General features: G+C 44.5%; 1 protein-coding gene across 1 annotated transcript in view; it reads right to left on the reverse strand.

Annotated features, from left to right (window-relative positions):
* Positions 1-395: 395 nt before the first annotated feature.
* Positions 396-13,000, reverse strand: part of LOC103780542 (MAX gene-associated protein-like) — a gene marked incomplete at its 5' end in the record, with an annotated part of 26,208 nt that continues 13,603 nt past the window's right edge. Inside the window, 8 exon segments of the mRNA XM_008948231.1 lie at positions 396-1,699; positions 2,718-2,870; positions 3,257-3,433; positions 4,516-4,743; positions 6,191-6,302; positions 7,047-7,232; positions 8,889-8,940; positions 10,023-10,147. Coding sequence (XP_008946479.1) covers positions 396-1,699; positions 2,718-2,870; positions 3,257-3,433; positions 4,516-4,743; positions 6,191-6,302; positions 7,047-7,232; positions 8,889-8,940; positions 10,023-10,147 — 2,337 coding nt within the window.

The raw sequence follows: 13,000 nt of genomic DNA on the forward strand, positions 1-13,000 counted from the left end.
CTGCATAGATCATTTGCCTGGTACAAAAACAAGTAATCCAGATTTTTTCCCCCAACAAGACAGCTGCATCCCTGCTGGGGGAAAAAAAATAACAAAACAAGCAAACAAGAAATCTCTTTCAATGGCCTAAGTTTCTCAGTCCTTTGACAAAGTATTCCTGCGAAGGACCCAATTTTGGAAGGATACCATGTGCCCAGCAATGGTTATAGATCATCCTCCTGGTTTTGTGAAGGAGTAGGAGAACATCCATAATACAAGAGTGAGGTAAAAATATGTCAACGTGCTTCAAGTTTCAGAGCACGTATTGCTCAGTTTGGGGCCTGCCCTCAGAGGGACAGTGCTGCTGTCACAGGGGACACGAGCTCTGTCCCAGCCTCTCACAAACACACACCCATCTATTTGCCCGCTGAGTTCGAAGGCGAGGTCCCAGGGGTGCTCAGTTTTGTAACCACAGGTGCTAAGGTGGGCATCACTTTGTTCTCCTGTCCTTCTTGAGCGGTGGCAGGTAAGGAAGAAGCTTTTGCCCCACTGGCTGCCTGTTTTACCACTACAGGTGCCAGCAAGGGCATCACTTTATTACTCTGCCCTTCTGAGTCCGTGGGCAGACTTGCCACTTTTAAGCCAAGCGGTGCCAGCCTGGGCATGGGCCTCCACAAAGTGTCAGCATTACTGGCTTCTGGATTAGTCTTCATCTGTAAAACTGGTGGAGTCACATTAGTGGTCTCTGCCAAGGTGGTTGTGTTTTTGCCGTTCCCACCGCTAGTTTTGGACATATTGGGAAGTGGATCTTTCATTTCAGCACCTATCACTATCTTTAAAACATCTGCGTCAGATGAAGGCTCCCCAGAGTTCTTGTCCCCATCAGTAAGGTCATCATCTTCCAGGTGCACCAGGAGAGGGCTTATAGAGCCACCACCCTCTGAAACTTCAGCGAGGTCCTTAAAACCACCTCCCAGGTGGCCAAACTGGAAGGACGCCCCGTCTGGGGCAGCGAGATCGCTGCCTGTTCTGCGACGAGCTTCCGCCTCCCCACGAGCGAAGCCGGAGCCGAGGGTGCTGGGCAGCTCTGCCATGGCTGAGGCGTCCTCGTTCAGCTGCTGGTTGAGGAAGGCGATCTCGTTGAGCAGCGAGGTGAGGGTCTCCTCGGTGTCATCACTGTCCTCAATGCTGCTCAGCAGCTCGCTCGCGTCCAGGTCCGCCTCCTCCATGGCGGACGCCACTTTCCTTAACTCCATCTCTATCCTGGCATCTTTGATCTGCAGCTTGCGGAACGGGAACTCTTTAGATTTTAATCTCTCCCCTCCGGGATCGCCGTCCTTCCTCCTGGCTTGACTTCCCACAAGCTCACCAAGGCCAAGCTTTTTGCTGAAGGACTCTGGAGGTTCCTTTGTACACGAGACGTTCCGGATCTGGGGAAAGCCATCTTTATTTTCAAAGGGAACTTTTGTGGGACCCGTAGAATTTCTTCCATCTCCACCACCGTCTCCAGGACATAGTTTGGGTTTTTCTTCTGAAAGGATGTCATCATTCTTCCTATTTTCAAGGGGTGCTACAGCCAAGGATTTCTCAGAAGCTTGAGTGCCTGGAGCCGTTGATACATTAGAACTTTTGTTTCTGTTTGGGTTTAGACTCATGCTTCCCTCAGTAGCCAGTGACGTTACATTAACTATCTTTGGCATCATGAATGAATCTTCATTATCTGCAAAACCAAAGAAAGCAGCATGCGTCAGGATCCATGTTAACTGCAAAGTAATTCCTAATTAAATATCTTTTGGTCACTTTCAGTTTTTCCTCAAGTAACCTGCTATTCACAATTTAAACCGCTTACACAATTTTGGTGAAGTGGAACCTTAAAACACTAATAGCTTGACTTTCAACACGTAGAACAAGAGCAAGGTCCACACCCCTTATACCAGAACCACTTGCCCAGTCTGCTCCTTCAGCAGGCTGGCACAAACACTGGGGACTGTAACACATACAGTTCAGATGGGGACACACAAGGAAAACAGAATGACAACCTTCTCCCCCACTGGTTTTTCATGCTTCACTTTTACGCTCGTGTTTTGCAGTCCTGGTTTTGTGGGCAACACTACAGAGCCATTTCAGGGACTATGTGATTACTTACATTTTTTGCCTCCAAGCAGTTTCCCTATTTATAGCGCTCAGATTATTCCCAGCCCCAAATCTAAAGAGAACTTCCCATTTCCACTAGGACCAAATGACTACCATGAAGCAGGAAGCGAGTGGCTTGCCTTTAACAGGACAGATGGCAAGCAGCACACTGCTGGGAGGAACCACCCTGTGCCTAGACCCAGCATACAGTACTCAGTCTTGAAAAGCATCTCACCAATGGGCAGCAGAGCTGGCAGGACACAGGAAGGGGTTGGCAAAGATTTTCAGCAGCCCCACCATCAGTGTGCACTGCAGCTTCCCCAGCAGGATGCATTACAACACAAACACATTCCAGTCCCTGCTTATTCTGATTTTGCTGAGAGCAGGGAAGCTCAGTGAGGTGAAGAAAGTCAAAAAGCTCTCATCTATAATCAGATGGCCCCCTTAAACTGTTCAAAACATTTAACAGTGATTTTCTTTGAATACTCAGATAATAGTATCTATCACAACTAACTTCCTCGTGAGAAAATCATTTACCTTCCTTGTTGCAAGGATAACATTCCCTGCATGCAAGCAAAAAGATCCATAAGAAAGAGTGAGCCTACCTGGATGGGACCCTGTAGCTGGTACTACTGTTGAGGGCGCTGGGTTTCCAGCAACAGTTGACAGTGTAATAGGAATGGTAGAGTTAGTAAGGATTCCTTTTACTTGGACAGGAACTGTTGATCCTGGCAGCTGAATCATCACAGAAGCAATACCTTATCCAAGAAAAGGGGAAGGGGGGGTGAAGTGGAAACAAGAGCCTTTCAGATACTCCAGCTATGGAAATAAGAGCCTTGCACTTCTAGACAAGACTTTACAATGCAACACCATCTGAAAGTGTTAAGATTAGAAATACAGATTGGTTAGGTGATTAAGAAATCTGCCCTACATTTCCCTGATTTGGGAACAGCAAAATCTAACGGATTTTACCTACCTGTTGATAAACTGATAGTTTAATTATATCAAATCTCCCTTATCAGAGTCAAGTTCTGCCTCAGTTAAGTTGTGCAAAATAAAAAATCCAATCATTAAAGCAAGACTCAGCTAAGACGTTGCTTTGTAAGCTGCTATGCACATGTACAGCAGCAGCAGAGGGACGTACCTGGCTGGGCTGTCACGGTGGAGCCCAGCGCCTGGGGCTTCAGCTCCGCCTGCAGCAGCGTGGAGGGCACAGCTGCCACCTGCCCCGGCCCCAGCGGGCTCTTCAGGGTCAGCACCTGCCCCTGGGGAGTCATCACCAGGCTGGCGGCCGTCAGCGTCACACAGGACGTGGTGTCCTCTGCCAAAGGAGACAACAGCAGGGTCAGTCACTCCTGGCGCAGCCCCCGCGATGGGAGAGGATCTCCCGCGGCCCTGCGCCGAGCACAGCTCTGGAAGGAGCTCCAGCTAGGAGGGTCACAAGCCCCAGGTCAGAAGCTGCTGGGCAACCTACACAGGCTCCAGGTACCTCACCCACACAGCCAGAGCCAGCCCTGGGCACTGCACCCGTCCTAACCCTCCCTGCAGCATCCTCATCAGGAGCCAGAGCAGGCCTGCTGCAATTAGAGGGGATCTCTTCAGTCCAAAGAGAGAAAGGAAGCGGTCTCCCTACAGCCAAATTATGATGCCAAACTTTGCCAAGACTGGATAAAAATGAGCTGGAAAAATAATAAATGAGCTGATAAACAATTGGATATTTATTTACTGGATAAACAATAAGTGAGCTGTTAAAAATGACTGGATAAAAAACCTGAGACCACTTCAAGTAAGGTCTGGTTATTATTACCAAAATAGGAAACATCACCAAATCCTTACAGAGTATTACAATGGTCCTACCATGAAAGTTTGGATTTCCACCACTCTTTTGTCCCTTCTTACATTTATGGTGCAAAAGTCTCCATAAGTGCCAAATACTGCTCCACCAATTCTCGGCTCAAAAAAATTTCTCAATTGTCTAACAGTTCTGTCATTTAATTTTCAAGCAAGTCTCCTGCCAACTTGAAAGCTAGCTTGTTTGGGGAGGGATGTTTTTAAAAGTAAGTCTATTCTAGCAGCTCCAGTATTCTGGGAGTTGAGTCAGCAGAACCACCTTTGACTCTCAGAAATGACTGCAGGATTGCAGGACAACTTAATGGGTATTTACTTCCCATCATTCTGAAACTCTAAAGACATATTCATCTGAAGAACTCAGTAGTGCAGGTCTCATCCTTACTGAAAACAAGTGGTTTCCACACCTACTGGACAGACACTTCCTGGTCCAGGGTATACTCAACCCTGCCTCAAGAGCAGAGCTGCCTGCAGCAGCAGATCAGCATTCTGCCCTCCCACAGGGTGTCCAACACGTGTCTCCCCTTTACGCTGCGTGCATTTCTTTTAGCCCACCTGTGGCACGGACTGCTTTTCTGGCTAGTATCAGTGGCTTGCCTCTTCTATTTGTCATAGCCACTTGGGGCAGCTCCTTGGGGACAGCAGGAGGTGGTTCCTGCTGTGTGCTAGCAGGCTGGGTTACAACAGGCTCCTCTGACCCAGGCGGTTTCTTTTTCTGTGCTTCTGCTTTTTGTTTGGCATAAATATATTCCAGCTTCTTCAGGACAACCTCTTCTGTCTTCCCTGCAGAAAAAGCATCAGAGTCAATCTACCTTCAAACTCTCTTTCCAAAACTAAAGAGCTGAAGACAGATCAAAAAATCCAATCTATTCAGTTGACGCCATTCAACAACTATGCAAGAGACAACCACCACCCTCACCAAGCAAACAGCATACTTAACAACAGAGGGGAGTCATTACCTAGATAGTCTAAGATTATTTTTCTTTTTTCCTTTAGGAATATCCATATCATTTAGAATTTATCTGCAGCTTCAATGAGCAGGAATCAGCTTGGACAAGCACTAGCACTTGCTGGACAAGTACCATTTGAAAATATCCACAGCTGTGGAAAAAAACCTTTCCTCTCTCTGCACAACAAATGTACAACTACCACACAAAATGTTACCTTTACCTGACAGTAAATTTCTTGAACTAATGGACTCTGTTACTCAAATGACATTTAGATGTAAATTCACACATGGTTTAGCATTGACATGGAAACTGTAACCTTGAACAAAGACTTCGTAATTAATTTGTTTTCTGTAGATGCACACAATTTAAGATGCTCAAAGTTGAAATAACCATACTGGCTCACTTCCTGCTTACTATTTATGTTCTAACATCATGGTCTATCTTTAAGTTTATATTTAACTAAATCTCCTGAGTGAGGATTTTTTCCTCAGTTTTAAGGTACTGACTAGGAACACAAAGGATCAGAAAACCACTCTGTGAAATTGTTTGCTCTCATTGCCTGCCCAAAAGGCCTAGCATACATTTCTGGATTAAGATGAGGGTTCACCAAAACTCTTATTTATTTTTGCCAAGTACCTCAAATAGACATGAAGTGATTCACATAAACACACAAGGTTTAAGTATCTTTCATTTCTACTACACAGGGTGCCTCTTGTTGTCATTCCCAGACAGTAAGATCACAGGAATAATTCAATATTTTGTTTGTTCATACACATTTTGGCAGTGGCTAAATATGTATCACAACTTTCCCACACCTCCAAAATGAGATACAAAGACATAATAGATATAATGTAATTTTGCCTTGAAATGCTTAAAGGAGTAGCAGCTGAGAATATACTGCAGTTCTGTTTGACGGAGAGAGCTGCCACCTTCTAGACATTCCTAGCACTAATTCTCAGAGAATGAGTACTAGGATAGTCATTTGCCAAGCTGCTCAAAAAGGAGTCAGAGGTTCTAGTACTGGCCACAGACACCTTGTGTCTGCAGCAGAGATCATTCTACACTCTCTTTAGGCACAAAGGAAAGCAAGTGTCTCTCTTATCAGCAAGGTGAGTGTACCGCTGAGTCAGAGCTCTGCAGGTCTTTGTTTGGCGTCAAGAGTCTAAATTTTATGTCAACTAGTGACTCACATGGATCCAGACGATTACTCCACACATTCCCACTCTTAAAAGCCTTTTCTTTCATTATTCCAGGTAGTCTGTATCCAAAAACAGTCTCACCTGAAAGCGTGGATACTTTTCGAATCAAAATCTCTTGGTTGCGTGTCAGTAAGTTCTTCCGTCCCACAAGTTTATCTGCCTGATCAGTCAATCCTTGGATTTCTTCATAGGCCTAGAAAAGTGTCGTGGAACTGATTCAGAAACCAATGATACACAAAATAATTTTTCCTTCCCAGACACCTTTGCAAAATTTACTTAGACATTTTCATCATCTTGAGAAACTAGGACACAGAGGAAGCACACTGTGGAATCACAGAATTGTTTTGGTTGGTAGAGACCTTTAAGATGATGTGAAGGACCAGGTAATGGCCCCTGAATGCAAGCTAGGAAGTGGTAAACATCTTATTTGTCCTTCCTCCAAAGTTCAGCTACTTTAAAGAAAAAAAACCCAACTTTTATCCCACAGTTTCAAGGTACAGCTGGTAAGCAGAATTATGGATCTACAACCTATGTTTTGTTTCCTGTTATTTACATCCTTACAATTAAGTTTTAAATGCCAGTATCACATGGAATTAAATGCTATCTTCTCCTTTAAAAAAAAATGCAAGTCTTCAATATATTTCAAAATTGCCTGAAGCGCAGACACTAAACCACTACAGAATTAAAGACATGCTTAAATTCAAAGGATACAACAAGGAGAGGGCTACTCTGAAATGAGGCATCTGTCTCATCAAGCTTAAACTTTTAGGAATAGAGATTGTTTCCAGTACCGTTTTATCCTGGGGAGTCCTGTAAAGATGACAGATGTTCCCTAGACACAGCATCACAGGGACTCACTCCAAGAGTTCACACCAGCTTAATTACTCTGTCCAGACTGTTACGATTCTCCTCCTCACTAAAGCTTCAAAATACTTACTTGCTTGAGAATGTAGGACTTGGAGACCTTGGGAAGGGTGTGTAACCCCAGAACTCTCTTCAGCAGCTCGAAGAGAACCCTCATCTCGTTCCGGCGCCGGCGCTCGTTTGCCGTGTGGGTCAGGCGGTAATGAGCAAAAGCTTCGGCTTCAGTCTTCTGCCTCCTGTTCCGGAACTGCCGCTTCTGCTGCAGGGGCAACCAGGCACCAGTTTAAAGGCAACAAGGTAATGGCATGGCAAACAATGCTCCAAGGCATGCCTCTTTGCAAGGTATCTACAGACACTTGAAGACTTCACGTCATGCTAGTCTGCTGTTATGTCTTCATGAGAGTTCAGTGTCAGAAGCACAGGCAATAAGCATGAAATGCCAACCGACAAGAGATGACCAACATAATCACAGCAACCCTACAGGAAAAGGTCATGGGCAGTCCCTTCTATTCATAAGCTTTTCTTTTTTGCAATACAAAGCTACTCAGGTAAACCACAGGATTGCAGCAAAATCACGTTTGAGCCAATTTTGTTTTGTTTCTTTGCTTGTCAAAAAGAGTCTACTAATGAATGAAACAATCACATCAAATATAGGACGCTTGAATTTTTCCCTGGAGTTAAAATAGTTTCTGTTTTGTTTCATGGGTACATATGGGTTAGGGCCAAGAGACACTGTAGGTAGGAAAGGCGACATCAAAACTTATAACCACAGACATCTACCAAAAACAGAAAGCATCAACGACAGGCTCTGATTTTGAATTTGTTGAAACTTTCCAAAAAGGTTGGTAGGAAATAAATATTAAGTGCTAATCTCTACAGATTTGAAGATTTGTTATTTCACCATTACTCTTACAGGTTTTGTACAATTAAGCTATTGATTTAATGAAGTAGTACTAAAAAAGTAGTAATGTGGCTTTTTGTATAATTTTAGGTCTGGCCTGAACCACAGTGAATCAGTGGGAAGACTCCTCAGGTCCAGGGATACTATTTCGGGACCTGCTGGCCTTAGGAGGAATCTGAAGACTGTCTCCTGAACCCTGGCTCTGGACATCTGTTTTGCCTTCATGGTCAGACTGAGCACTGGCTGCAACTGCACCTGCTCTTGTGTTGGACATTTTAGGTTTCTTTCAAGGAAGGGCTTCTTGCCATAACTTCAAAGGCAGAGCGAATACATGAAGGAGGCGAGGCAAGGCAGAGCATCAACCTTGAACCCACCTCAGTCCAGGCCAAAGCACACACACCAGTCTGCTCTAATGTACACCAGGCTCAGCACCCACCTCAGAGCCCTGCCCCACCCCAGCAGGTAGCTCTAGATCTGACATCAAGTACATCAGTCATCAGGGACAGTGAAACTGGCTCCAAAGCCACCCTCAGACCCTGCGTGAGCTTCAGAAAGATTCCAATGACCTTTGGTTTGAAAGGATTCCGAGTTATCTTTAACCTCCCTAAACCTTTAAAATACTGCTTCAGAAATCCTTCACCCCAGTGCTGTGCCTGTGTAATCCTATGTACTGCCTCCTTCCACAGAACAAAACATTTCTGTCATTCCTTTTTCTGTGTGCTGTAAAAATTACTTGCCAAGAACACAAAGCCTAAGCAACTGTACTCCTACTTCGAGAGCAGCTCTTCCTCCTGCAGATGCAGCTGAGTCTGGAACCCCGCGACGCCAGCAGCGCTCCTTCGCTAATGAGATTTGGACTGAGCCACTTCCCCCCCAGATACACACTTGGTTTCTTGCATTTCATCATAAATACATGGAAGGCAGATAAATTGTTTAAGAGCTGCGCCAGAGATGGAATTTTATCTTTAAAATGGAGGCGTGACACCAAAAGGAAAGAGGAGAGCAAACATATACCTTTGTACGCTTTTCTGATAACTTTTCATCCGAGGAACTACGAGCATGGCATCTGGAAGAAAGGCAAAAAGTTTTTCCCAACACTACTCATCTCATGCACTCTATCCTCATTTACTACATTCCAACAGCCCAGAATTACTCATTTTTATCCCCTGAAATTAACTCTTCCTTGTGTAACTGCATGAAAGCAGGACACTATTGAGCTTTCTCTATCGCCAATGCCATCATCCTGGAAAAAAAATTGAGCTGTTCTGAAAGCTGCAAAATTAAGCCCAAAGAGCAAGGCAAACTATTTCACTATATGCCAACGACCAGCCTGTGACTGTTTGCTGCAGAAAGCGTTTGTTTTTTTTGTTTTAAAATGACATTTTGATTCTTTTTTTAAAAACACATATTTAATACAGATGGCAGAGCAATCCCACCCCCACCAAGAACAACCAACAAAAATCCTCACGTTTATTACTATCCTAATATATAGTAACAGCTTCCTCTTATGTCAGGAGCTTCTAGAAAATAAAGAATAAGACATATTTGAAAGAATTATTTTTTAAAAAACATTACATCTATTTTTCCCCTCTCTCATTGGAAGATCTTCACAATGTATAGCGAAGTGCCCATCTAAGGGTAAAAGCTGAGCTGTATCTTTGAAGGAAAAAAAACAGGACCTATCTGGGAGGTGTACAGTATCAACAAATAGATTCTTTCAAAGCTTCTACAAAAAAAAAAAATTAAAAAAAACCTAATACAATGTTCCTCATGCTTTTGTTTAGTGCGACTGAGTAGCAGCCATGACCATCTTCACATCCAGGACGCCGTGGTCTTACTTTGCCTTGTGTCATACTCAGTTTGGAGGCTGGGAGGCGACTCACTCATGGTAATTTCACATTAAACACACGCACCCCCAGGAACAAATGAACTGGAGGTGGGGAGAGGGGACAAGGGGCTCGGACACCTCGAGTCCACCGAGCCCGGCCAGCCCCGTCCCTCAGACGCCGGGCAGCACCTGTGCCCAGGGGGACCTGGCACAAGCCTTGCTCCATCTTACCATCACACTGAACCTGTTCTTGAACGGGCTCGCTCAACGCCAGCTCAGCAAGAAAACACAGAACTGAAGTGCTCTCCAAGGATGCTTACTTCTTTTTGGAAGGTTGGGGATTAGCAGCTGTGGCCTTCAGACGGGCAATGTTAATCTTCTCTGAAAGCTCCTCCACGGTCTCAATGTCCACCTGCTCGTCATCCTCACTGTATTCACACGCATCCTGGAACAGGTTTTGTGTTGTTTTTTAAAATGAGTATCTGCTTAGCAAGAGAGCTCAGGCCAAAACAGTTTCACTTCAGTCTCAGAAAGAGATTACATTGCAACATTAAGAACCCGTAAAGAATCCACACCTCCAGCCACTCTGGCCAACAAACAGTGCTAAGCAGGTGGATACTGTAACTGTCACCTCCAGGGATTCCTCCCACTAGTAAGCCTGGAAAATGACTTTGGGTAAGGGCAAAACCCATCTCCATCCTTTATGCTTTCACTCTGGGTGAGATCAAAAGCTATCACAGGGCAGGGCTTCCCCACCTCCATTTCCAAGCAAGGTTCAACTGCCTTTACAACCCACTGCTGCAGGCTCTTGCTAATTAACTTTTTTTTGACACAAGTCGAGGCAGTTATCGCTTTGATAATGGTCTCTCATACCTAAGATAGGAACAGCCAGAAGGTAAAACAACAAGGCTTGTTTGGGTCATACAGTAAAGTGCTTACATGATGAGGACTATGTAGGATTTTGGCTCTTTCCAAAACACTGCTCAGTAATTATTTTACATCGTTGAATTTGAATGACTTTTTCTCCATGCTTGCCTGCTCAAGAGAACTTGCTACCATCGGTGAAGACAGAGATGGAGAACAACTGCAGTGCTGTGGCAACCACAAGAGGCGAGTATCAATCCTGGGGTCACTGCAGTATCAGCCGAGGCCCCCGACACCGCCCCCCAAACAAAACAAGCCTTTTTCAACCATAGTTTTCTACTACAGTTTTTACTGAACTTTTTAATGTTATAATTTTTGGTCTGCCTACAGAATGCAGAACTCTCTTCTACTTAACAAAATACAGTTTTATTTCCATTCTGCACTCTATTTCACACACTTCCCTAAAGTAACATGATGTTCTCCTGTTTTTCCTTGTTCTCTTTGTCCTTTTCTTTCTTTCTGCGGAGACACACTCTCCTCCTCCTCTGAGCTGAATACTTACCTGAAATTACTGTGTACAGTTCATTATAAAAAAACACTAAGTGCAGAACAGGGAAAAAAAAAAAGGGCAATGTGCAATACTGGATGAGTAAGCAGCCTCTCATACATGCTTCTCATGGTCCTGATTATTTAAAGTTCTCTGCAACTCTGCTGTTTTAAGAAACTCTGATTAGAAAGGAGAAAGTGTTGCAGTCACTCAGCTGACCACAGATTAGGCTACATATAGCACTGCAAGGAAAACAAACAAGAGCAGACTAAATGACCACACAAGCACAACTAACAAGAGGTTAAGGACACACATTTCCAGTCATCAGTCATGGAATTTGCTGCAGCTATGTTAGTGTAAAGGGACTCACTCAGAACCAGACAGTCACTCAGTGGCCAATTCCCTTTTTGACAGAGAAGCAGCATCTCCAATAACCTCATGTTTGATACAACATTTGGTTTCTTCATACTGACTAAACACAAACTTTTCTAAACAAAACAAGAAAGAAGAAGAATAGAGCCCACAACTCACAGCAGGGCTACCGGAAACTCCAAGATCAAGAGTAAGATTGCACCCCTCCTGACAGCACAGTGGCCACCACTGTGAATCAAGATGCCACTTAAAATTATCAGGAGTTTTTTAGATCTTGTGTAATACATCACCTCCCATGTCTCTGTCTCTCTACAGAAAACACAGCAGGGAAAATAAAGAAATTTTGCCCTGCTTTACGAAAGGCTACTCTGGGGATATACCCTTGTAAAATCAAGCAATGTAGCCTTCAGAGAAGCGCAGAGTGAGTGTATGTGCATATAGGTATATATTTTATATGTATATATAAATATGCTTTTTTCATACCTTTTTAGATATAAAGAATGTTTCTGTGCATCCTTACAAACCACTGTGTGCACTCCCACGTTCATCTAGTATCTCTGTGCTTGTAAAAACTCCTGTCTTTTGGAAAAAGAAAGAAGAGCAAGGAGAATGACCTCAGATGAGAAACTGCCAGCCTTACAGAACCACCTCACTCTCCCTTTCAAGGATATTTTTAACACGTGCTGACTTGAAAGACACCATCCTTCTCTGCCCAGGAAAGCAGCTTTGATCTCTAGGGAGTCCTGTATTTGGAAAGCAGATAAGTCAGTTGTTTTACTACTGCCAACTTCTGGGCTTTCCTGTGGCTTTCCTTCACAACAGCTCTAAATCTGTCATAGGCCATGGGAGTTCTTGTTAGGAGTATAAAGAGCAGCATGAAGGTAAAACAAATTCTCACCTGACCTGGAAAGCATGGTGCCAGCAAGAGCACAAGGAGAGGCTGCCTCTCCTTGTGCATGAGAACCCAGCAAATTCTAACCTGTTCCACCCTGCAGAGGTTCTCCCACAAAGCAAGACTCACCAGCACTGGGACCAGTAGAGCACAGAGAAAATGAAGCCTCTTCACCAAGGAAGCTGTGCACCACTTTACACTTGACAGGCTGGTCAGGGGCTGTATGGCACCACTGCTCCTTGAGACAGCGGGAGAACGGGAGTCACCACGTCCCTGGGACCTCAGTGGGGTCCAAGCAAACACTGCTGGCAGTCTAGATCCAGAACACACGTGCCAGGGGCCACTGAAACTGCAACTGAGTTGAGACTACATTGCATTTCACCAAAGGTATTCCAGCAGCTTTGGAACTCTGCCTGTGACCACTACGCAGTGTGGTTTCTTGTCTGTCCAGCAGCTCTGCAGGCTTACAGAAACTTATATTTCTGGAGTTCTGCTGTACCAACTTCCTGTGTAAGGACTGCCAACCTGTCACAGGCTGAACCCTATCCACAGGCTAGCGTGACTTCCTGTCAGGGTGCAAGACCTGTAAGAAGTGTGTGGAAGCCTTACCTTTCTAGCAGCAC

This window comes from Merops nubicus, unplaced genomic scaffold (genome assembly GCF_000691845.1).
Source record: "Merops nubicus isolate BGI_N331 unplaced genomic scaffold, ASM69184v1 scaffold21819, whole genome shotgun sequence".
NCBI classification, from domain to species: domain Eukaryota; kingdom Metazoa; phylum Chordata; class Aves; order Coraciiformes; family Meropidae; genus Merops; species Merops nubicus.